The sequence below is a fragment of the Trachypithecus francoisi genome, unplaced genomic scaffold (assembly GCF_009764315.1).
Source record: "Trachypithecus francoisi isolate TF-2019V2 unplaced genomic scaffold, Tfra_2.0 Lachesis_group5, whole genome shotgun sequence".
Classification (NCBI taxonomy): Eukaryota; Metazoa; Chordata; class Mammalia; order Primates; family Cercopithecidae; genus Trachypithecus; species Trachypithecus francoisi.
This window is the reverse complement of record NW_022681470.1, coordinates 92698919-92724333: the sequence shown is the minus strand read 5'-3', so window position 1 is coordinate 92724333 and position 25415 is coordinate 92698919. Positions and strand designations below refer to the sequence as shown.

Genomic DNA, 25415 nt, shown 5'->3' with positions numbered 1-25415 from the left:
TAAGAATGGAGGAAGCTGACACCCTCTACCTCAATCTGAGATGATCTGGAAACCATTTGCATTCCCTTACCCCACTTTCTGTCTTCAGTTAACCAATACGCCCCAAAGAATCAGTCAGAATCCAATATAGTAATCAACGGGTTTTATTTTCCTAGAACTCAAATCATCTACGGTTCTCAGAGCTAAACTTCCAAAGCTACAGTCAGCAATTTTTCATCAGAGCCCAAGGGAGAGGGGCCAGGGTAAAAGAGACGAGACTGTAGAGAGGCATAGAGAGAACAGTAGGAAGAGGGTGGGAGAGGGCACTTATTTCTCTCTGTCCTCTCAGTGGGTTACAAATCAGATCTGGTGACAACACTGAGGGGGCCAGGTCAGGGTATGTAGATGAGAAATGACACTGGAAGGAACACCAAAGCCCCAGCTACAAAAAGAAAGTCATCAAGCCCCAAATAGAAGGGGAGCCTCCCAGTGCACCTCAGAAATGGGGGCAACAATGGGGAAGGAAGGAGCAGAATGGGGAGCACACAAAGGGTTAGGGGTCTTTAAAATTTTTTTTTGTAGTTTTCTTTTATTAAAAACATTTCCTAAAAAATGTGTCTTTTCTTTTATGTCTGGGTGATATATATGACTATGAGCTGGCCTTGAGCACTGTGCGGAGAGGGAAAAGGACAGCTAGGGGTCTTCCCAAGCATCCCATTTCTGGCTTCAGAGATCTAAAGGGGGACAGATGCTCAATACTCACACCCAAATGGGTAAAGTCAACCCTTCAGGTCTCAGGTCCTTGGCCCAAACAACTAGGAAGCCCCAAAGTCTTTTGATGATTAACTACAACTCCCAAAACTCTTGGGTCGGCAAAAGGAAAAAATGGGTGTTGTTAATCATCAAGGATTTATGGAAAGGAGCCCCTCCCCTACAAGCTGTTCCACTTTCCCTGAATCTAGGCAGCTGGGATAATAGGTGTAGCAGGGGACAGGAGCTCAGGAGGAGGCTGCCCTCCTGTGCTGTCCCTATGCCCCATTTGAGGATTGCCCCTCCCAGGCCCCACAAGCCCACCCTGCTGTTTATGCTCCATCTTTTCCATTCCTACCCCTGATCCAAACCCAGAGTTCCAGAATGCCTAGGAGAGTGGGAGAAGGGTGTCAGGAGGTGGGAAGAGTTGTCTCAGGCCCCAGCAGAAGCCTGGAAAATAGCTCCAAGCGGAAGGAACACAATGGCCTCATCTCATTCCAGGGAGAAGACATGGCTCTGACTCAGATCATAGGAGAATGGGGACCTAGAGGTGAGGGCCAGGTGGTCCGCCCCATCCAGGTCAATCTCCATGGGCTGGGCTTGGAGTGGGAAAAGTGAGTGGAAGAGGAGAGCAGGTTGGGGTGGGAAAGGGGTTCCCAGTTTGCAGGCCATGGCCAGTTTCCCCAGTAGCACCCAGACAGCAGCAGGAACAGGGTGGGGGCTCCTCTTGAAACATTGGTGGCTACAGGCTGTGAGGGAGGGTTGGAGGGGAGAAGGGTTAATGGTGTGGCCTTGGCCTGGCCTTGCCCCAGCCAGTGCCCGTCTCCTAGGAGAGCCCACCCCACCTCCCCAGAGGCTGGCCACTGCAGGCCCTCTTCATCCTCCTCTCCGAGAGTGACCGGCCGTCACTAGTCCAGCTGCCAACGGGTCAGGGGGCTCACTCACCTCTCATGATCTCTGATGCCTGGGGCCTCAGCATCTTCCTTGGCAGCCTCTTCCTCTTCCTCCTCCTCTTCTTCTTCCTCTTGGGGAAGCCCCCGGCCAGAGCCGGGCTCAGAGGGGGTGCTATTCTTTTCCACCTCCATAGGAAGGGGCCTCTCGCCCTCTAAGGTGGCTGCCTCCTTCTCCTCTCCTTCAGGGTTTTCTGCCTCCTTGGGACGTTTAGGAGAGTCCTAGGCAGGATCGACAGAGGAAGCGGGCTGAGGCTGGAGAGGGAGGCCACCAGCCACCCACTCCTCTCCTCCAGGGCTCCTTCCCAGGCTGACACCCAGTCCTTCCCTAGCCTTACTAGCTGAAATGACTTCCGTGTCCCATCTCGTCAGCTGGGGACTCCCCAAGCTAGAGGCTGGATCTACCTCTCAGACTGGACACCCCTGAGGTAAAGCCCTGCTCTTGTGGGATACCCCATGGGGAATGCTGAGGGGGGCCCAGGCCCTAGGCAGGCAGCAGTTACCTCCAGCAAGTCCCCTGCTCTCCTCTTTAGCGCTCCCTTCTCGTTCTTCTCCTTGGCTGGCTCATCAATGACCAGCTTCCCTTCCTCGTCGCTGCTGCCCTCTGCATTCCCCTTCTTATCACCGTCACCCTCTGTGGCTTCGGGCTCGGGTTCAGGCTCTTCCACACAGCTCTTTTTCTGGGAGGACTGCAGCAGAGACAGCACAGGCTGAGTGGCACCAGTCGCTGCCATGCTGGGCCCCCTCCCCAGACCCTCCCTCGGCCACTCACTCCTTCCTTTTCCCGCCTCTCCCCCACCCCCACCCAGGTGCCCAGTCTCACGAGTGATTTGAGACCCACCTCTGTCGGATTAGCCCCGGGGTAAACCCACTGGCCGGGCAGGCAGGGCTCTGTGCAGGAGGGGGGAGGGCTGGAGCAGGAGGCAAAACCTCGGGTCAACTTCTCCCAAAGGGAGCTAGGACCCTTTCCCCGCCAACCCCCGCCCCCCACCCTCCCGCCTCGTCCTGCCCGGCTCACAAGCACCTCCTCCTGGAAGCCTTCGTGGAAAGAGTTAAGGCCGTGTCCTATACTCACACTGGGCCCAACAAAGGCCTGTCCCCACTTACCGCCTCCATCCTGTTCTTGCCCCCCAGACTGCTGCCTCACAGTTGTCCCTAATCACAACTACGCCACACAGCCCAACCCTATCCCCTCTTGCAGGAAGCCCCCTTCCCACCACCCCGATTAGCTCCTACCCTGAAAGCCCTGGAGTTTCTGAAGACTAAGCATCATCTGTGGGCCAGGGGCTGCCAGAGCCCATGGCCACATCTGCTTTCCAGGGGGTCTCTGGGGCAGGCGGTGGCTCACCTGATAGCCGGAAGCCTTGACGGTAGGGTTGTTCTCGATCTCCCACAGCCCCTCGCTGAACCCTTTCCTCTTGTTGGGCTTGCCAAACTTCTCCTTGGATTCCTCGTAAGGGAAGAGGTCTTTGGGGCCCAGGAATGCCCTGGTGAGAGATGGGAGACTGTGCTCTCAAGCCCCTCACTGCCCCTGAGCTGCACAGCCCGACATGAAAGGGGTACCAACACCACCTCTCCTTCCCCAAAGTAGTCCGCCCGGGGCTCTCCCGACCGATACCCCTTTGGCCTCCACTCACGTCTCGTGGGTCCCGAAAAAAAAGACTTGGTATTTGTTGGCTGTTGATTTCATGGCAGCCTCGGGCATCTCGTCAATCTGGGGTGAGATGAGGGGGTGAGGTCAGCTAGAGTCCTGAGGTTTTGAGTCTGAGGCAGGGGTACTGACCTCCAAGGCACATTTATATAAAATCAGACTGAGAGGGACCCAGGATAGTCAGCCAGATGGCTTTTGGACCATTTCTAGCAGACACTTTATTCAAATGTCAGACATGAACACCCAACAGAAACCCAGGAATCCCTCCCTCTCCTTCACCAGCCAGACAGCACCCATTTTGCCTCCCAACATGTCTCGCCACAAAGCCCCCTGACTTTGCCATCACCTTGGTCCAACTACTGTCATCTCTTGCCTGGACGAAAACCACTGCCTCTAACTCTTCTCACAATCTCCATTTTCCACAATCTATTCTCCACAATGCAGCCAGAGTGGGCCTTTGGGAATGTTGGTCCAAGGATTTTGTCCCCTTGCTTCAAAACCCTTCAATACCTTTTAAGGACTCTAGGGCCCACTTGTTCACCCCTTCTGCACAATGGCAAGATCTGAATCCCAACTCTGCCCCCACCTGTATGACTTTGGGCAACTTACTGAACCTCTCTCTGCCTCAGTTTCCTCATCTGTAAAAGGGAGACAGTCATAGTACTAAAGCTATAGGGCTGTGAGAATGATATGACCATAACTTGGCACATGGTACATCCTACACATCATCAGCCTTTCCCAGTACACTGTCCTTTCCGCTCTGACCATGGTTCTTGCAGCCTCTAATACTCACTCACTCCTGATCATCCTTCCAGCCTCAGCTCCGCCATTACTTCCTCCAGAAAGCTTCCCTATCACTCCTGGCCTGGCTGACTCGCTAGGTAAAACTCTTTCCTAAGACCTCCCCTTTACAGTGCTTTCCCAGTTCTAATTTTACACTGATTCGTATTATTATTTGACATCTATGTAAACTACCTGGACTAGACCAGGCCCAAGGTCAGAGACCAGTTCTGCTTTTATCTGCAGCACGGTGCTTAGCATAAAGTAGGTATACAATTATTTACTGAATGAATTTATCAAACAGATAAAAGCAAGCTGCTCTCGCTGAAGTGGAGGGGTGAGGTTAAAGAGCTGGCTATCCAACACCCGCCGAAAGGCTTCTAGGGAACTCTGAAAGGCACACAAACTCTCATTTTACAGATGAGGAAACAACCCAGAAAACAAGTGATTTGCCCAAAATAACACAGCAAGTTGTTGAGGACCAGGTCTTGGACTTAGATCACCTGACTAAATCCCCTGCCCCACGTGTGCCCGTGGTGAGGAGTGCTGTGGTGAAGGTGAGAGGTGCAGAAGTCTGAGGTCAGGGAATCCAGAGGCAGTGGCCTCACCAGCCTCTCCCAGATCAGGCCTGGAAGCCCAGGACAAGCTGAGCCAGGGGTGGGTGGGGGGAAGATGGGGCGGGTGGGGACTACAACTCCCAGCAGCACTTGCAGCAGCCCCAGCAGCCAGGCTTCCCGCCGGACAGAAGCCAGGTGGCCATGATGACTGGGGCCCCAGGCGCAAACAGGAGGGACAGAAAGGCCAAGGCAGTGATTAACACACAGAGACAGGGACAGAGGGCCCAACTGGGGGCCTGGGGAGACAGGGTGGATGGGAATGAGCTGAGACACACCCAGGAGAGGGGGTGGGGGCCTGGGCATGAATCTGAGGGGCATCTTGCCCCAGACTTGGAATCTTCAGACTTTTGGGCACCTCCCTGCTTGCCCCGTGGCCTCTGGGGACAGAGGTCCAGCCCTTCCCCCCAGGAAGGCCCAGCACAAACTGGGCCCTTCCCACAACCAGGAGACACCGGGTGTGAGAGCAGGGGGTGGAAAGGCACGCAGCTCCCCCCACAAACACGATCCCCATCGCCATGACAACCCAACCCCGCCCCTGGGGCCACTCAGCAACAAGGAATGTGACTGCCCCTCCCCCCTCCCCGGGCCTTCTCTCCGGATTGGGGAGGAGGGGACACTAACACACACCCCACCCCCAAGCCTGCAGTCTGGCACCTGGGTCCCCGGCTGTGCTGGAAACCACAGCTAGGGCTGGATTACCGCTGCAGGGGGTGCGGAGAGGAGGCGGGCGTCCTTCTCAGGAAGCCAGACCTGGAGCAGGGGCAGAGGAGCCAGTCCTCAGCCAGGACACCTGGGTCCTGTTACCAGCTAGCTCCCACCCTCCTCTTAACAGGGGGAAGCAAAAAACAAAACGAGCGCCCCTAAGGCTTAGAGATCCCATGAGGCAGGCATAGGACAATAATAGCAAACGCTTTCCCTAGGCCTTTCTTCTGTGGATCTGTGTGCACCCAGAACCAGAGGTGGAGGTGGGGACTGAAGGGTCTAAGACTAGGAGTCCAGCAGGGGACTTAGAGCTCTGCATTTTCAGCACCCACACCTGAGCCAGGGCATTAAGATGCCCACAGTAAATGTGTGATGCAAGAGGAGAAACTGAGGCTTCGCAAGAGGGAGTGGGTGGGTGAAGGGTCAGAAATAAGGAGAAATGAAGTTCTTTGCAGACGCACAGACTGCAAAGCGGCTACCTGGCCATGGTCTCGTGCCATCCGAGCTTCCCATGGAAAGCAAACTCAGAGGCAGATAGCTGAATAGTGTGGCAGGGGACCCAGGAGGCCACCAGCTGCCTAGCCCCAGCAGTGGGGGAGAAACAAAAGAACCAAAGGGATTAAAAATAGCATGAGGCACACCAGATATGCCAGCCCTGCTGACTTCTAGCTACATAAAGGATGGGTCTAGAGGGAAGAGAGAGGAAGACGGACCCGAGCAGATAGGCACCTCCCGCAAAGCATCATCCCACCTGGCTCCCTCACCTAGAGTGTAGGCACTTGTGAGGGAAGGGCCAGAGGAGGTGTGCTCTTTTCACTTAATGGAATTCCTAACCCTTCAACCAAAAGGGGAAAAATCCCTTCTACAGTGGCACCTCTATTCCTCAAGCTACAAAGGAAATGTCCTTTCTTACATTTGGAAGTGGAGGATGGTTCTTCCTAGATGTAGAGGATATGAGGTCTCGGGGGAGCCCTGTACCCCAGTACAGACATCTGTCTTCCAGGCGGTGCCTTTATATCCAGGCTGTGACTCAGAACAAGTGAGTCAAAGCTAACTGGGTCAGGGTGGCGCCAAATAGTGCTGGGGACCCCACTGTACCCCCTTCACTAGCCAGTAATAGGGGAACTCGGCTACCTCTTAACCATTCCAGATTCAGGCAAGTTGCTCCTTCTCAGGCCTTGCATTTGCCGGATTCCATCAGACAGGCTTGAACACATAAAATACCAGCCTCCCAAGCCACAGACACTCTCTGAGGTCCAAAGAGGAATCTGAAGTTTTCAGGTAGAGTGGGGAAAGAGAACTGAACACCTCTCCCCCAGCCTCAAACTAAAAACAGACTCAACACTTAGGAAGGCAGCAGGGAAGGCTAAGCACACACTGGCTGCCAACCAGGGTTCTGACCACCACACCCAGGGCTGAGGCCCAACCTGACCCAGGAACCGGAAAATCTGGGGCAGGAGACAGTTGGGGCCAGGAAAATGTGGCAAGCCCAAGAGGCAGAAAAGAGAAGGTACAGGGGGAAGGGGCACGGGGAGGAAAGACGGGTGACCTGGTGCCCAGGTTTTCTGGGACTGTGAAACAGGAAGCAGCCAAAGGAGAAAGGGACGGGGGGGGGGGGGGGGGGGGGGGGGGGGGGGGGGGGGGGAATCTCTGAAGTATTGCAGGTTGTTAAGTACTTGGAGATCCCCCAGGAAGTTAGGCAGGCGGAAGAGGGAAAGGAGAAGGTTAAGATGGAGTCACACCATCCTTTCAGGCAGGTCCTGCCTATCATGTGGCCCCTCTGGCCGTGCTCTCTCTCAAGCACTGGGCCCTTCTAGTTTCACCCAGAATCACCCATCCTCCTCAGCAGAGGGGATTGAAGAAGGAAAATCCATGCACGGGCATTCTTTATGGCTGAAGATTCGGGCTTCCTATGAGATGGGGGAGTCAGTGAGGTTCCCTCTTCTCATCCATCTCAGGAAGGGCCCCTCAGGCTCTGCCTCTCTAGGGACTAAGACACGGTCCAAGGAATGGTGAGGAGACTTGAGGTCTGTTCTTTTGGAGTACAAGGGGACTGTGTCTGTGAGGTAACAGCCTTGGGTGTAGCCCTCCCTGCAAGTATCACAATCAAGAGCCGGAGACAGGCAAAGTGTGGGGTCCTATTGCTTTGAGATCCAGTCTGATCTCCCTACCCCAGTTCTAACTTTATCTAAAAGGTCCAGGCCTCAACAGAGGAAGAAACGCTGCCTCCCCTGTCCTTCCCTTCTGTCCTGGAGGCCCAAAGTGGAGAGGAAAAGGATGGGATCCCTAGTCCCAAGGACTGCCCTTACTCCAAAGGCCACCAGAAACTTGAGGTCTTCCTCACAGGCGCCAGTGTGGGTCCTTCTGTGTCCCTACCCCTTTTCTCTCTTACCGGATGCAGAAGGGGTTCCCTGCAACCTACATTCCAGCTAACACCCCCTCCCCAGGGCTTATCCAGCTTCTGGACTTTGTCCCACCCTCAGGAGGTAGGAACAGTAGAGACCTGGGTTCAGTTCTTGTCCTGCCCACCAGGGCCTTGGCATCTGGGCCAAGAAGCCAGTGGGGTCAAAGGGTGCAGGGTAAAGTACACGAGAGTTCGCACACGGAGAGTCTCACTTCTCTTTGTACTTCACTCCCATTAGCAGAAGCTGGTCCTCATTTGATCCATCTGAAAGTTTCAGGGAACCAGGAGCTGAAGGCACGTGGGATTAGGCACACTACTAAGGAGTGGGTATAGAGCGAGGAAGGGTCTCTGAGTTTTCTGAGTGGCCCCAAAGTTGGCCTGATACCCTGAATGAGCCTGGGCCAGACAGACACAGACTTACACTGAGAAGAGCACCCCAAAGCCATGTAGTCCTTCTGCCCTTGGATTTCACTCTACAGCAGTCCTGCTCTCTAGGATACTGAGTCATGCCCTCGCCCAAAACCAAAGGCCCCTCTACACCAACTTTAAGTGCCAAGTGCACTGCCCCCACCCTCACCCCCACTCCTTTCCTCCAGCAACTGGCAACCTCCCATCCTCCTTACTTAACCTGTCTCAGTCCTTAGGGGAAACATGATGAGCACACCAGGTTCGGCTGCAGGGCCCCACCCTCCCACCTGGCCAGGTGATGGGGTTGTGGGGGAGCTCATACTGGCGGGCTGAATCAACCACATGGCAGAGACTGCGCCGTTCTGGCGGAAGATCTTCACATCTGAGCCAGGGAAGGAACTTGGGCTCCCCCAACCCCTACTAAGAGGCAGTCTGTGCTGGATTTCCTAATACCACAAGGGAACCTGTCACCTCAATCCTAAATTTGAGTTAGCAACATATGGAGGAATATTTCTGTGGAGCTGAGGGCTGATGGGTTCTGACGGATAATTTCCAAGCCAGGTAGATCCCCTTACGCCGCCCCCAACGATCCTTCGACCTTCTCAACTTTAGACCTCTTACAGATGCCCCAAACCAAAGTTTCCTAGAAACGAACTCCGCCTTCATCTAGCCCTCTCCGGGTTGGGATCCTTCTTAACCATTTATCCAGGAAGATAAGCGTTTGAACTGGGGGCGACAATCAACGAACAAACTGGGGGGTCTCTAAGGGGGTCTTAAGAGGGGTGGTGGCGGCGCCTGGGGTCGGGGGAAGGAATAACACGACTGGTCCAAAGCCAGACTTCGCGCTCGAAACCTCTGGGAGTATGGGGGCTGGGGGCGGAACTGAGCACGCGGAGCCGGGGGCCGGGAAGTGACCGGCGCCCTCGGATCCCCACGCCGTGCACACGCCACTACGCGCGGACACCGTGCCCGCCAGGTGTCTACCCCCACCCCCGCCCGCCTCCACCATTATATAACCGGCGGGTGGGCTTGGAAGCTACAGGGAAAGAGTCGGAGACCCACAACACCCCTGCCCCCACCTCTGCCCGCGCCGCGCGGAGCGCTCGTGCCCTTCCCGGTGTTATGCAACCCAAGCCCGCAGGGGGTTGGGGGCGGCGGGCCGCGCAGCTCACCCGGGCCGGCCAGTGTGGGTAGCCCTTCATCTTGGCGAACACCAGGTCCCCGCATTTGTACTCCTTCTGCCGGTTGGATCGCGACATGGCGGGGCTCCGGGCGCCCCGGGCTCCGCGCCGGGCCGGGAAGCGCGAGCCCAAGTTTGCGCGTGCGGCGGTGGCGGCGCCGCTCCGCTCCGGCCCTCGCGCGGCCCCCGCCTCGATGGTGGCCCCCGGCCCGAGCTCCGGCGCTGCCACGGCGTCTCCGCCCGCGCGCCACACGGACGGGGCGGGCGTGGATCGGGTCAAAGCTCCGGCGCGGTGGGTGCGCGCTCGTGCAGTTGTTTGTGTTTGAAATTCAATTGCTCCCTCCTCTGCGCGAGGCCTCTTCCTCCACCCCCCGCCCGGTCCCCACTCCTCCTCCTCCTCCCTCCTCCCGGGCCCACTCCTCCTCCTCCCCCCGCCCCCCCGCCTCGCGCTCCCTCCCGCGGCGGTTTGATGCGTGCAGCTTCTTGACGCCCAGGGCCTGCCACGGCCCAACGCCCAACCTGGAGCCGCCTGACGGCGCGTGGCGGCACAGGCATAAGGAGCCGATCGCCGAGCTCACCGAGCAGGCTTTGTGTCCCCGCTGTCGGTGGGTGCCCGCCCGCCCGGGAGGAGCTGGCGCCCGGCTGGACGGAGCGGCCCCCGCCCTTCCCCTGACTCCGCGGAGTGCTCACCACCGCGGCCCCAGCGCAGTTAAGTGTGGACGTCTATACGCGGTTTCCGCCTGCCCTCTGCTCCATCTCAATCCACGAATATATTTACTGGGCACCCTCGGTTCTTGGCAGTGTGCTAGGCGCCCAGGGCGAGAGGAGTGGGCACCGTGTCGCTCCGCGCACTGGGGTCTTCCCTGGACCCCGCGGTGCTTACCGTATGTGGGGTGGCCCTGGAAACGTCGGGGATTTGAGCCCTACGTCCGCCTTTGCTAAGGAGGAAAGGCTTGAATTTGGTAGCCAGGAGATGGCCAAGGAGTTGAGGCACAAATTGGCCACCTTCCGGGTGCATTCGATCTCGTTTCTCTACGCTACTGTCTTGACCAGGAGACTTGGACTCAATGGCCAGTTAACCCCGCAAAGATGAGCTCAGTTCTAGTGGGTTACAGTATAATGCCAATAAACCCAACCCTTTCAGTAAACTGTGAAGACTGAGGGGCCAGGTGCTACCTCTTTTAGGAGGTAGGGAGGGGGGTCTGGGAAGGCTTCACAAAGGTGGTGACTGAACTGGGCATTAAAGAATGAGTAGAATTCTGCCAAATTCTGAGAGACTACATTTTGGCCTAGGTGATATGCTAAGAAGTGATAGAACCAAAACTTTAACTTAGGTCTCTTCCATTACGCTAAATAAGACTTTATTGTAATTACGTCTTTGATTTGCTGTCACTATATTTGCCCACATTCCAGACACCTATGTTCCCTTAGAAATAAGATATTTGGATCTTATGTTACAGCATTTACATGTCCTTAAAATTTAGCAACAAAATATGCTAGGTTTGAATAGGTAAAATATGCACGTTTTTCTTCCCACGTTTCCTGATCCTATTTCAAAGCATATGCAAAGTCTCCCTGCAAGGAAGTCCAGGATGTAGCCAAAAGTTCCAAATCCACATCCTACCCTACTGTTCATCAGTCCTGAGAACTTGGACAACCTCCTGGACTCTGAGCCTCAGTTTCCTCTGCTGTAAGATGGGATAACATGACTGCCCTGGTAACTAACATCAGAGGCGTAGAATGGCTGCTTGTCATTAGGGGATGCCTGCAGTTGTTCCCGGAGTCCTGCATGACACTTGGCTGTCCTTATGTCCATGGCAATATGTTTCATAACTTTTGCCTTTATAACAGTGTGGCCTCTCAACCATAGTTCCCCTTGTGATAAGAGGCACACCAGGCTGCCGGCACAGGAGGGGCATTCTGGAAGGTCCTATTGCAAGAAAACAGCCAAGCAGGCCCTCAGCCACAAGCTTGTCGATTTGTTTCCATAGCACATTCAAACTTGTTGCAACAGAGCAACTAGGTTCTAGTTGGTGTTTACAATGCATTCCATTTTGAAATGCAGTCAGTGTAATAGTCCAGATTCTATCAGGCTAATCTTTTTGTTAGCAGAGAATCTTGTCACAAGTTCTTGAAGATGTTTCCAGATTAAGTCCAGCATCAGGACAGGTTTCCTTTAACTGTCTAAGTGATTATTTTATTCTATCTATCTATCTATCTATCTATCTAGGACAGAATCTCGCTCTGTTGCCCAGGCTGGAGTGCAGTGGCGCAATCTTGGCTCACTGCAACCTCTGCCTCCCGGGTTCAAGCAATTTTCCTGCCTCAGCCTCCTGAGTAGCTGGGATTACAGGTGTGTGCCACCACGCCCAGCTAATTTTTGTATTTTTAGTAGAGACGGGGTTTCACCATGTCAGCCTGGTTTCGAACTCCTGACCTCGTGATCTGCCCACCTGGGCCTCCCAGAGTGCTGGGATTACAGGCGTGAGCCACCATGCCCGGCCTAGGTCATTATTATAAATATGCACAATTTCAATTCAACAAACATGGTTTGTTTGTTTAATTGTTGTTGTTTTGTTTTGTTGAGACGGAGTCTCGCTCTGTTGCCTGAGCTGAAGTGCAATGGTACAATCTTGGCTCACTGTAAATTCTGCCTCCCAGGTTCAAGCAATTTTCCGGCCTCAGCCTCCTGAGTAGCTGGGATTACAGGCATGTGTCACCACGCCAGGCTAATTTTTGTATTTTTAGTAGAGATGGGGTTTCACCATGTTAGTTAGGCTGGTCTCAAACTCCTGACCTTGTGATCTACCTGCCTTGGCCTCCCAAACTGCTAGGATTACAGGCGTAAGCAACTGTTGCGCCCGGCCAACAAACATGCTTTTAAACTATTTTCCAATTTGGTACACTCAATTTAGTAAAAAGCAAGAGCCCTTCCCATTTCTCCATTTGTTGCATTATAATAGCCGGTTTGGAAGTGGAAATAGGCTTCTAAATTCTTGTTGCAGCAAAATCTCTTGGGCCTCTCATTCAGTTCACCATGCAGATGCTGGTTGCAATAATACAACCAGGGTTCCCTTTGTTGCAGTAATCTCCCAGGCCTTGGTTGCAATTTAATATCCAAGTTCTCCTTACAGTAACATCATCAACCAACTCGCAGCTGCCCCTAACAACTAAGCCAAGAGCTGCAGAGGGTCAGTTACACAGGAGGGCATAAGCCTGCTTCCCCTGGGATTCACATCTAACCTAGTGCTTTGCAGACGTTAACGTGCAATCAAATCACCTGGGAATCTCTTTTTAAAAGAGTAGATTCTATGCCGGGCACGGTGGCTCACGCCTGTAATCCCAACACTTTGGGAGGCCAAGGCAGATGGATCACCTGAGGTCAGGAGTTCAAGATCAGCCTGGCCAACATGGTAAAACCCCGTCTCTACTAAAAATACAAAATAAAAATTAGCTGGGTGTGGTGGCAGGAGCCTGTAATCCCAGCTACTTGGGAGGCTGAGGCAGGAGAATCACTTGAACCCGGGAGGCAGAGGTTGCAGTGAGCTGAGATGGCACCATTGCACTCCAGCCTGGGCAACAAGAGTGAACCTCCATCTCAAAAACAAAACAAAAAGTAGATTCTAATTCAGGAGGTTTGGAGTGTGTGCATTTCTAACGTGCTCCAAGGTGCTGTTGCTGCTGCTTAGAACCATCATTTGAGTAGTAAGGGTCTAAAACAACACAACTCACAAGCCCTCAACCCACCAGCCCAGGTTGGAACTAGTTTACAAATGTCTCAGTGAAATGATTCTGTTGATGCTGGTGCGCACTTCTATATTTATGTGGGGAAAGAGGTCAGGACAGAAGTTGAGGGACTTGGGGCCCCAAAGCAGATAAGGTTGTGGGGTGCAGATCTGGCTCTAGGATCCTGAAGCGAGTCTCTGGATGAGGTCAGGCAAAATGGTGGCAAACTTATTTCTGTACGGATCAGGAAGTTGCTGACAGGAGCAGAGAGGTGGAGTTTACTGTAATGGGGGAAGGGGTGGTGTAGTGAAAAGAAGCTGGTTTGGCATGTCAAGGGACTTGGTTTGAATCCTGCTGGCCGTTTACTCACGTTAGGGCTTTGGGTAAATTACTTAACTAGAATTTCTAAACAAAATTTTCTTCCACTGTGAAAAATGAGAATATAAAACCTCACCTGCTCATTCATAGGTTCAAAGGAAATGTCCACTTCCTTCCCTTTAACTCCCAACGGAGTCGAGGGGTTTGGCCCTCAACACTGTATGACCTGCTCACATCACGAACTTCTTGGCCCAAGTTACACCCTCTGTAAAATGAAGAAGAGAAGAATGGTTAGATTAGACCAGTGGCTTTGAAAACTGTGCCTCCATTGCCTACTTCCACCCACGCCACCCAAAATAACAGAGCAGCCCTGCCTTTGTGCATTCTATGTGGAGTCAGAGTGGTTGAGAGTATGGGCTGTAGAGGTAACAGCCTGAGTACTGCCACCACCACAGACACTTTGTGTGTAACTTTAGGAAAGACACTTAACTACCCTGAGCCTCAGTTTCATTTCCAGAAAACGGGTTGTAATTAGGATTGAATGAATGAATACACTGAAGTTCTTTAGGCCCGGGTGAGGTGGCTCACGCTTATAATCCCAGCACTTTGAGAGGCCAAGGTGGGTGGATCACTTGAGGTCAGGAGTTTGAGACCAGCCTGGCCAACATGGGGAAACCCCATCTCTACTAAAAAATACAAAAATTAGCTAGGTGTGGTGGCAGGCCACCTGTAATCCCAGCTACTCAGAAGGCTGAGGGGAGAATCGCTTGAACCTAGGAGGTGGAGATTGCAGTGAGCTGAGATCATGCCACTGCACTCCAGCGTGGATGACAGAGTGAGACTAGGTCTCAATACATAAATAAATAAATAAATAAATAAATAAATGAAGTTATTTGCATAGAGCCTGAGACATAATGAGTGCTTAATAAAATTGGTTATCACTGTATTTATTGTTATATTAGATTTTGTGTAATATTTGGTTTGAAAAAAATGGATTCCTTCGCAGTAAGCTTCTGAGGTACTGGCATTATGCCCTGACAAAGCTGGCAGTACCACAGTGGGTGAGGGTGTTTAGGATGGAGTTGGGAGTCAGCTTACTTGGGTTTGAATCCCAGCTATACCACTTGCCAGCTGTGTGACCTGCAGCAAGTTACTCAACCGTTCTGTTTCTCAGTTTTCTCATCTGTAAAGGGGGATGCTGCTAAACCAGTTAATATATATGATATATGTAAAATGCCTGGAGCAGTGCCTGGCCCATGGCAGATACTATTAGTTACCATGTGTTAGCTATAAGCTGTTAGTATTATAGTATTAGCTATTTTTCTTTAAAATGCCTATGTTTTCTAACTCCTCTGTATATAGATACAACATAATTAAAAAGTTTTTTTTTTTTTAAAAGATGGTCCTTTTTTTTTTTTTTGCCTGTTGCCCAGGCTAGAGTGCAGTGGTGCAATCTCATCTCACTGCAATCTCCATCTCCCATGTTTAAGCAATTCTCCCACCTCAGCCTCCTGAGTAGCTGGGATTACAGTTGTGCTGGGATTACAGTTACACGCCCAGCTAATTTCTGTATTTTTAGTAGAGACAGAGTTTTGCCATGTTGGCCAGGCTGGTCTTGAACTCTTGATCTCAGGTGATCCACCTCCCTCAGCCTCCCAAAGTGCTGGGATTACAGGAGTGAGCCACTGCGCCTGGCCGGATTCTGTTTTTTAGAAAAGGGAAAATTGGAAGAGTTATTCTCTAAGTCTCTACTGGCCAACACGTGTGGCCATTTACATTTAAATTAAAGGCCAGGCAAAGTGCTGTAATCCCAGCACTTTGGGAAGCCAAGGCGGGTGGATCACTTGAGGCCAGGAGTTCAAGACCAGCCTGGCCAACATGGTGAAACCCCATGTCTACTAAAAATACGAAAATTAGCTGGGTGTGGTTGAGCACAACTATAGTCCCAGCTACTTGGGAGGCTGAGGCATGAGAATCACTTGAGCCCGACAGGCAGAGGTTGCAACGAGCCAAGATCATGACACTGCACTCCAGCCTGGGAGCAAGACTCTGTCTCAGAAAAAAAAAAAGAAAGTTAAATTTAATTTGACTAAAATTAAGTCCAGTTAAATATTCAGTTCCTTACTTGTACTGGCCACATTGCAAGTGTTCAGTGGCCTCATATGACTAGTATAGCGTATATACAGAACATTTCCATCACTGCAGTAAGTTCTATTAGACACCTTTGTTCCAGGGCAGTGGCTGTCGACTGGAGCTGCACATTGGAGTCACTTGAAGAATGAAAAGATATGGCCGGGCACAGTGGTTCATGCCTGTAATCCCAGCACTTTGGGAGGCCGAGGCGGGGGATCACCTGAGGTCAGGAGTTCGAGACCAGCCTGACCAACATGGTGAAACCCTATCTCTACTAAAAATACAAAAATTAGCTGAGTGTGGTGGTGTGCATCTGTAGTCCTAGCTAGTCAGAAGGCTGAGGCAGGAGAATCACTTGAATCCAGGAAGCAGAGGTTGCAGTGAGCCGAGATCGTGCCACTGCGCTCCAGCTTGGGCGACAGAGTGAGAGTCTGTCTCAAAACAAACAAACAAAAAACCCAGAGAAATAAATAAATAAAAATAAATAAGGTTAAATAATTAGCTGGGTGTGGTGGTGGGTGCCTGTAATCCCAGCTACTCAGGAGGCTGAGGCAGGAGAATCACTTGAACCCAGGAAGCAGAGGTTGCAGTGAGCCGAGATCGCGCCACTGCACTCCAGCCTGGGCGACAGAGTGAGACTCTATCTCAAAAAAAAAAAAAAGTGCCTGAGTCAGACACCCCAGAGTTAGATTTAATTGCCATAAAAGGATTTGGCCAGGAGAAAGACATGAGTAGAGGTGAATTTCTAGTAGTTTTATCTGGCAGCAGTACAGAGGTGGAAGGGCCTGAAGTTGCTAAGCCAGGAGAGGGAGGACAGCAGCAGTCCTGGCTGAGTAACGTGTACCTGCATGGGGAAGGGACTGTGGAGGCTCCTGAGGAGTTGTATTCCTGGGTTCTTTTTTCAGCTCTTTTCAAGAATTGTGGTGACAATGAATGGCTCCTTGGCCCTCAAAGGAGAGATCTTCACCCTTAGTAGGGCAGGAAGTGGTCAAAGCACCTGAAGATCTTCATGAGTTCCAGGCCACCATCTTTAAAATCTGGTTTAATGTTTTGGGTAGGTAATACATGCCAATGATGCAAACTTTAGGAGGTAAAGGGAGTGATTTACTGAAAAGTCATCTCCATGTTACCCCTCTCCCTTACAACCCAGTTTTCTCCTTAGAGGCAGAAATATTACTAATTTTGTGTATATTCTTCCAGTAATATTATTTCTAATTTTCAAGCAAATGCAGAGTATCTATTTCCTTTACACAAATTGTGACACACCATATACACTTTGCTCTTTTTTACTCAGCAATATATTTTGAGACTCCATATTAGTACATAAAGATCCACCCCATACTCCATTCTTTTTTTGTTTTATTTTTTGAGAAGGAGTCTCGCTCTGTCACCCAGGCTGGAGTGCAGTGGCACGGTCTCCGCTCACTGCAGCCTCCACCTCCCAGGTTCAAGTGATTCTCCTGTCTCAGCCTCCCGAGTAGCTGGGATTACAGGTGCATGCCACCATGCCCGGCTAATTTTTGTACTTTTAGTAGAAACGGGGTTTCACCATGTTGGTCAGGCTGGTCTGAAACTCCTGACCTTGTGATCTGCCCACCTCAGTGTCCCAAAGTGCTGGGATTACAGGCGTGAGCCACCACACCCCACTGTGCCCTGCCACCCCATTCATTTTAATGGTAATAGTTTATAATCTTTCTGTATCATAAATTGTTACTTTACTTGCATCCCAGGACTGGAACTATTACACATTATTTAACCAGTCCCCTCTTGATGGGCATTTAGGTTGTTTCTTTTGGTAACACAGACAATGCAGTAGTAAATAATACTGCATACATTTCATCTTATTCAGGAATGAGGATCTCTCACCATTTTTCTTTCCACTTTGCAAAGTGAAAAAGATATACGGCCATTCATAGCAATATTGTTTGCAGGAGTTTGCTGACAAGCAGTACTGGAAGTAACTTTGCTGCCTATAGACAGGGGTGCCATATGTTAGATGAGAAGCCCACCATTCTGTACAGCCACAGCCCCCAGGTATGTCTGCATTCCTGTGGTCCCTGGAGATTAAAGTAATGTGATGTGCAGCCAGAGTCAGGCCAACAGATTTGCCATGGCTCTGAGCATGCCTGGTCATACTCTTCAGCCCTTTCCCACAAGGGTGTTGCTGGTGAGATACTGGGGACAGAGGCCTGGGGAGGAGAGGACTCAGGAAGGCATGTGAGTGAGGAGGGGCCAAGTCCTCTTTTCTGGACTAATAAGATTGAGCCCTCTCTCTCAGGGTAGAGGTAGCCTCCCCACATGCTGGGCAGTAGCTCTGGCCAGGCTGGTGGAGGCTGATTGTGGTTCTGTAGAGGACAGATGGCAGGGTGGGGGCTGAAAGGCCATTTCTGCCACCACATTGCCTATGGGCTCCGGGCTTCACTCATTCACCCGGTCATTCATTTATTCACTCTCACATATATTCCTTGGGCATTGTTAGGTGTGTGCCAGGCCCTGGATGAGTGTTGGGGGATGGGAGTAGTTCTAAAGATGACAATGACAGGTGGCTGGCCAGGACGAGAAAGAGGCTCATCCATGAATCCTTTGCTCTTCAGCCCTGGGGCCTGTCAGTCACCCTGACACACCCTGATCCTGGTCTGACTTCATCGTTCCTGTTTGTGAGGTTTTATTTTTCTCCAAATTTTATCCTTCCCTGATCTCTCCTTGCTTTTTGCCCCCCAGCTTTTTTTTTTTTTTCCACAGTATCTTTAAAATTCAAAGTATACATGGAAACCAAAATAAGATTATATCAAGAGGCCAGGCGCAGTGGTGCATGCCTATAATCCCAGCACTTTGAGTGGTTGAGGCAGGCAGATCGCTTGAGCTCAGGAGTTCAAGACCTGGGCTACATGACAAAAATGTTTCTACAAAAAAATACAGGCAGGGCGCAGTGGCTCACACCTGTAATCCCAGCACACTGAGAAGCGGAGGTAGGGGGATCAGCTGAGGTCGGGTTTGAGACCAGCCTGGCCAACATAAACCCTGTCTCTACTAAAAATACAAAAATTAACTGGGTGTGGTGGAACATGCCTGTAATCCCAGCTACTCGAGAGGCTGAGGCAGGAGAATCACTTGAACCCAGGAGGCGGAGGTTGCAGTGAGCTGAGATTGTGCCACTGTACTCCAGACTGGGCAACAGAGTGAGACTCTGTCTCCAAAAAATAAAAAATAATAAAAAGCCCAGACGCGGTGGCTCACACCTGTAATCCCAGCACTTTCGGAGGCCGAGGCGGGCGGATCTCGAGGTCAAGAGATCGAGACCATCCTGGCCAACATGGTGAAACCCCGGCTCTACTAAAAATACAAAAATTAGCGGGATGTGGTGGCACGTGCCTATAGTCCCAGCTACTCGGGAGGCTGAGGCAGGAGAATTGCTTGAACCCAGGAGGTGGAGGTTGCAGTGAGACGAAATCGTGCCATCGCACTCCAGCCTGGCGACAGAGTCTCTGTCTCAAAAAAAAAAAAAATTATTAAAAAAAATAAAAAATACAAAAATTAGCCGGGCTTGGTGGCAATGGGTCTGTAAGGTCCCAGCTACTCCTGAGGCTGAGGTGGGAGGATTGCTTGAGCTGGGGAGGTCAAGGCTGCAGTGAGCCCAGATAGCGCCACTGCACTCCCACCTGGATGTCACAGTGAGATCCTGAAGGAAAAAAAAAAATATATATATATATCTCAAGACACTAAAAAAACTCTTACAAATCAATAAAGAAAAGGACAAACAATAGGAAAACAAATAATTACATGAACAACAGTTTCATATAAGGAAAAAGAAAACAGGTCGAGCATGGTGGCTCATGCCTGTAATCCTGTAATCCCAGCATTTTGGGAGGCTGAGGCAGGAGGATTGCTTGACCTCAGGAGCTCAAGATAAGCCCCGTCAAGAGGCTGGTAGCCTCTTTAGTGAGACCTTGTCTCTACTAAAAATAAAAAAATTTAGCTGGGCAGAGTAGCCTGTTTGTTTTATCTCTATTATTTTTATTAGAGGCTTTCCTCAATATATAACCCTTGATTCCTGCTCATGTATAACAGCAGTGGGCTAGAAAAGCCACTTTGTACCTCTGAGTACCTGGCTGGGGCTTGTCATACTAAAAACTTTACATCATGGCCAGGTGTGGTGGCTCATGCCTGTAATCCCAGCACTTTGGGAGGCTGAGGTGGTCGGATCACCTGAGGTCGGGAGTTCGAGACCAGCCAGACCAACATGGAGAAACTCCGTCTCTACTAAAAATACGAAAAATTGGCCGGACGCTGTGGCTCATGTCTGTAATCCTGGCATTTTGGGAGGCCAAGGTGGGCGGATCACGAGGTCAGGTAATTGAGACCATCCTGGCTAATATGGTGAAACCCCGTCTCTACTGAAAATACAAAAAATTAGCCAGGCGTGGTGGCGGGTGCCTGTAGTCCCAGCTACTCAGGAAGCTGAGGCAGGAGAATGGTGAACCTGGGAGGCGGAGCTTGCAGTGAGCTGAGATCGCGCCACTGCACTCCAGCCTGGGCGACAGAGCAAGACTGTCTCAAAAAAAAAGAAAAACCAAAAATTAGCCGGACGTGGTGGCACATACCTGTAATCCCAGCTACTTGGGAGGCTGAGGCAGGAGAATCATTTGAACGTGGAAGGCAGAGGTTGTGGTGAGCCAAGATCGCGCCATTGTACTCCAGCCTGGGCAACGAGCGAAACTCTGTCTCAAAAAAAATAAAAGAAAAACCTTTCTATCAGGGTGATCTGGTTGGGAGTTTGTAGGGGGAGTCCCTGGTATCAGACTCTAAACATTGATTCTCAGCATTTCCCAAGGCCACCTTGGTTCTCAGCTCTCTTGGATGTGCCCAATTACCTCTGGTGCATCTCTTTTCCACCTTCCAAAATGTTGTTACTGTGTTGTCTTCTCTTCTGAACTCTCCATCTTTGTGGGTTTAAGTTTTTCAAAATGATCTTTAATGCCTTTTCAAAAAAATCTTTTTTTTTTTTTTTTTTTTTTTGAGAGGGAGTCTTGCTCTGTCGCCCAGGTTGGAGTGCAGTGGCGCGATCTCGGCTCACTGCAAGCTCCGCCTCCCGGGTTTACGCCATTCCTCTGCCTCAGCCTCCCGAGTAGCTGGGACTACAGGCGCCCGCCACCACTCCCGGCTAGTTTTTTGTTTTTTGTTTTTTTTTTTTTTGAGGCGGAGTCTCGCTCTGTCGCCCGGACTGGAGTGCAGTGGCCGGATCTCAGCTCACTGGAAGCTCCGCCTCCCGGGTTTACGCCATTCTCCTGCCTCAGCCTCCCGAGTAGCTGGGACTACAGGCGCCCGCCGCCTCGCCCGGCTAGTTTTTTTTGTATTTTTAGTAGAGACGGGGTTTCACTGTGTTAGCCAGGATGGTCTCGATCTCCTGACCTCGTGATCCGCCCGTCTCGGCCTCCCAAAGTGCTGGGATTACAGGCTTGAGCCACCGCGCCCGGCCCCGGCTAGTTTTTTTGTATTTTTTAGTAGAGACGGGGTTTCACTGTGTTAGCCAGGATGGTCTCGATCTCCTGACCTCGTGATCCGCCCGTCTCGGCCTCCCAAAGTGCTGGGATTACAGGCTTGAGCCACCGCGCCCGGCCCCAAAAAATCTTTACTGATGTTTCAGTAGGGTTTTAGGAGGGAAACATATATGTTTGTTCATTTCATTCTCTTTTACTGGAAAACTTTTATTATGATTACTTTCGAAAGGGTCATAGACGTACCAGTTACAAATTTCTATTCTTTTTTTTTTTTTCTTTTTTTTTTTTTTTTTTTTTGAGTCGGAGTCTTGCTCTGCCACCCAGGCTGGAGTGCAGTGGCCGGCTCTCAGCTCACTGCAAGCTCCGCCTCCCGGGTTCACGCCATTCTCCTGTCTCAGCCTCCCGAGTAGCTGGGACTACAGGAGCCCGCCTCGTCGCCGGCTAGTTTTTTGTATTTTTAGTAGAGACGGGGTTTCGCCGTATTAGCCAGGATGGTCTCGATCTCCTGACCTCGTGATCCGCCCATCTCAGCCTCCCAAGTGCTGGGATTACAGGCTTGAGCCACCGCGCCCGGCCCCAAAAAATCTTTACTGATGTTTCAGTAGGGTTTTAGGAGGGAAACATATATGTTTGTTCATTTCATTCTCTTTTACTGGAAAACTTTTATTATGATTACTTTCGAAAGGGTCATAGACGTACCAGTTACAAATTTCTATTCTTTTTTTTTTTCTTTTTTTTTTTTTTTTTTTTGAGTCGGAGTCTTGCTCTGCCACCCAGGCTGGAGTGCAGTGGCCGGCTCTCAGCTCACTGCAAGCTCCGCCTCCCGGGTTCACGCCATTCTCCTGTCTCAGCCTCCCGAGTAGCTGGGACTACAGGAGCCCGCCTCGTCGCCCGGCTAGTTTTTTGTATTTTTTAGTAGAGACGGGGTTTCGCCGTATTAGCCAGGATGGTCTCGATCTCCTGACCTCGTGATCCGCCCATCTCAGCCTCCCAAAGTGCTGGGATTACAGGCTTGAGCCACCGCGCCCGGCTTTTTTTTTTCTTTTTGAGACAGAGGCTTGCTCCGTTGTCCAGGCTGGAGTGCAGTGGCGTGATCTTGGCTGACTGCAGCCTCCGCCTCCCAGGTTCAAGCAATTCTCCTGCCTTAGCCTCCCAAGTAGCTGGGACTACAGGCGCATGCCGCCACGCCCAGCTAACTTTTTTGTATTTTTAGTAGAGACGGGGTTTCACTGTGTTGCCCAGGCTGGTCTCGAACTCCTGAGCTCAGGCAATCTGCCCGCCTCGGCCTCCCAAAGTGTTAGGGTTACAGGCATGAGCTACCACGCCCGGCCTAAATTTCTATCCTTTAAAATTTTTATTGAGACAGGGTCATGCTCTGTCACCCAGGCTGGAGTGCAGTGGTGCGATCTCAGCTCACTGCAAACTGCAGTCTCAACCTCCCAGGCTCAAGCGATCCTCCTGTTTCAGCCCTCCCCAACGAGGTGAGACTACAGGTGCGTACCACCAAGCCCATGCCCGGCTTTTTTTTTCCTGGTTTTTTTTTTTTTTGTAGAGACAAGGTTTTACCACGCCTGGTCTCTAACTCTTAAGACTCAAAGGATTCTCCCACCTTGGCCTCCTAAAGAGCTTGAAGCTGGGCGGCGGAGGTTGCGGTGAGCCAAGATTGCGCCACTGCACTCCAGCATGGGCGACAGTACAAGACTCTATCTCCAAAAAAAAAAAAAAAGAAAACATTTGAGACAGATCCCTGTCCCTTAGGGGCTTCTCTGCAAGGTGGCAAGATGTGTTGACAAACAACAAGGACAATCATTTCTCTTAGCTCTAAATCATTTCACTGTGTGTTAATATCAGGCATTTCTCACAGAAGTAGGACAGGGCTCCGTAATACTTCATTCTTTTTTTTTTTTTTTTTGAGACTGAATTTCGCTCTTGTTGCCCAGGCTGGAGTGCAATGGTGTGATCTCGGCTCACCACAACCTCCACCTCCCAAAGTGATTCTCCTGCCTCAGCCTCCTGAGTAGCTGGGATTACAGGCGCCCACCACTGCACCCGGTTAATTTTTGTATTTTTAGTAGAGATGGGGCTTCTCCATGTTGGTCACTTTGGTCTCGAACTCCCAACCTCAGGAGATCTGCCCGCCTCGGCCTCCCAAAGTGCTGGGATACAGGCATGAGCTGATGAGCTGGCACGCCTGACCTACTTTATCCATTTTTCTTTCTCTCTCTCTCTCTTTCTTTCTTTCTTTCTTTTTTTTTTTTTTTGAGACGGAACGGAGTCTTGCACTGTTGGCCGGGCTGGAGTGCAGTGGTGCCATCTTGGCTTACTGCAACCTCCGCCTCCCGGGTTCAAGCAATTCTCCTGCCTCAGCTTCCCGAGTAGCTGGGCTTATAGGCGCCTGCCACCGAACCCGGCTAATTTTTGTATTTTTAGTAGAGACGGGGTTTCACCATCTTGGCCAGGCTGGTCTCGAACTCCTGACCTCATGATCTACCCGCCTTGGCCTCTCAAAGTGCTGGGATTACAAGCGTGAGCCACCACGCCCGGCCTACTTTATCCAGTTTTCAAAGGAGGAAAGTGAGACTCAGAGAAGTGACGGCACAAAGTCACCAGAGTACATTGGGGAACCTATATTTGAAAGCAGGTTTTAGAAATCAGCATTGTGCAAGGCATACTAGCTGTGAGGTAGGACTTGATGGTCTAGTTTCTCAATGTGGTCCTCAGTGCCTGGTTTGCAACCAACTGAGGAGTTTCTTACAGACCCAGGCTTCCAGGCCCCACCCACATCTACTGAATAGGAATCTCTTAGGCTAGATTTCAGGAATTTATATTTTTCAGAAGCTTTCCTAGTGATGCTTATGCACATCAAAGTTTGAGCACAGGTGCACACACACGCAAAAATGCTCTGGCATCCAGAGCAGGGAGGAGATAGCTCTAAGGAGCCTTCATGGAGAAGGCAGCATGGAGTTTTGTCTCTGAAGGCTGGAGAGACTGGGGAGGAGGGGCCCCATATCAGGCTCGTCTGCTAAGAGGATTCAAGCTTGGGCCTTTCACTATCTCTCTGCATTGTGGTCATCATTGTCCTTCCTCATCAACCTTTCCAATTTTCTCTTCAGCCTCCTCCCAAAACTTCAACAGCCTTTTCTCTGACTTTGCTCAGTATAATTTTCTGCAATCTGGGAACAGGGAGATGGTGCCCACACAGAGATGGATTAGCATGTAAAGGACACACACATATAGGGCAGACAAGTAGAGGGCACTCAGTCACAGGCAGACAGGAAGGGGCAGAGATGGGTAAACAAGAAAGGGATACAAAATGACAAGCGGACAGGGAAGGACAGGCGCACAGCAGATCATTACAAGCAGACATAAATGGGCTGGAAAAGGACACCTATAAACATGGATGGAAAGGAAGAGCACTTACAGAGACAGATGTAACAAGGTCACACCCAAAGTCATAAGAGACAAAACTCACAGACGTAAAGGAATGCAAAGGACCCCTGCAAATGGATAGGTGGGAGGCACACCCAGGTAGGACGGACTCAAGTGATTCCTCAGAACGGTAGCCCTTTACCCCACTGAGCTGAGAAGGGATTAACCTCAAGTACCTGGCCGGGGCTGCCAGGGCCTTGCCCATCTTTGTCTCACTGGTTGTTGCAGAGGGAGGCCAGGCCCCAGGCTCCAGGGTAAGGTGTGGTCCTGGATGTGCACCCCAATCCTGGTGAGGGAGATCACCTCCTCCTTCTTACATCACATTTATTTCAAATCTTAGATACTTATTATTGGGCCTGCAGCCTCGCTTCTTTCTGGCTTGCAGCCCAATTTCGTACGGGTCCCTTGGGCCCTTGCTCTTTTTGGGATGTTTTATTCTAATTACCAGCCCCAGCCGGGAAGCTTCACCAGTTCATTTACAGATCAGTTTCCCTTTAAGCAATTTTCCCCAATCCGCCAGCTTCCCAGACTCCCTTTCGTTCCCGACATCACTTGCAGTCTCTAAGAGCACCACATCTCCCAGAAATCTTAGTGGCCAAGGGGCTACCCTAGGGAACTTCAAGTACCGAAATGCTCTCTTATCCGTCTCGGTGACTGCCGTAGTGACCGGTGGGGCTTGTAGTCACCTCGGAATTGTTAGGCGACGAAAAAAACTACTCACCCCAAGTGTCCCTGCGTCAGAGGCGGGTTTCTCTTCTGTCTCTCTCTGCTCTCGCCTAAATCCTTCCTCGGACTGCAACTCCCGCCGTGTCTTGCGCTGAGATCCCTGCGGCAAATAATCGGGCTGTGGCCAAAGTGTTCTCTGGGAGTTGTAGTTCCTCTATTGGTGA

At 51.2% G+C, this 25415-nt stretch overlaps 1 protein-coding gene and 1 long non-coding RNA gene across 5 annotated transcripts; one reads left to right on the top strand and one right to left on the bottom strand.

The window, feature by feature from the left end:
- Positions 1-127: 127 nt before the first annotated feature.
- Positions 128-25372, bottom strand: HDGF (heparin binding growth factor). 4 transcript variants are annotated; one of them, XM_033200676.1, is made up of 7 exons: positions 25247-25372; positions 13602-13730; positions 3317-3393; positions 3028-3166; positions 2183-2368; positions 1675-1901; positions 128-1478 (listed from the first exon to the last, which is right to left on the bottom strand). In XM_033200676.1, exons 2-7 carry the CDS (start codon positions 13611-13613, stop codon positions 1472-1474), a joined length of 648 nt encoding a protein of 215 aa, XP_033056567.1. In that variant the 5' UTR covers positions 13614-13730; positions 25247-25372; the 3' UTR covers positions 128-1471. The 4 variants fall into 4 exon arrangements, with proteins under 4 accessions (XP_033056567.1, XP_033056568.1, XP_033056565.1 ...); XM_033200677.1 differs by lacking the exon at positions 25247-25372 and adding an exon at positions 16443-16674; XM_033200674.1 differs by lacking the exons at positions 13602-13730; positions 25247-25372 and adding an exon at positions 9321-9819.
- Positions 9992-18806, top strand: LOC117076796. Its single transcript, XR_004434477.1, has 3 exons — positions 9992-10129; positions 15699-15855; positions 17530-18806. It is a non-coding gene; the product is annotated as an uncharacterized LOC117076796 (long non-coding RNA).
- Positions 25373-25415: the final 43 nt, after the last annotated feature.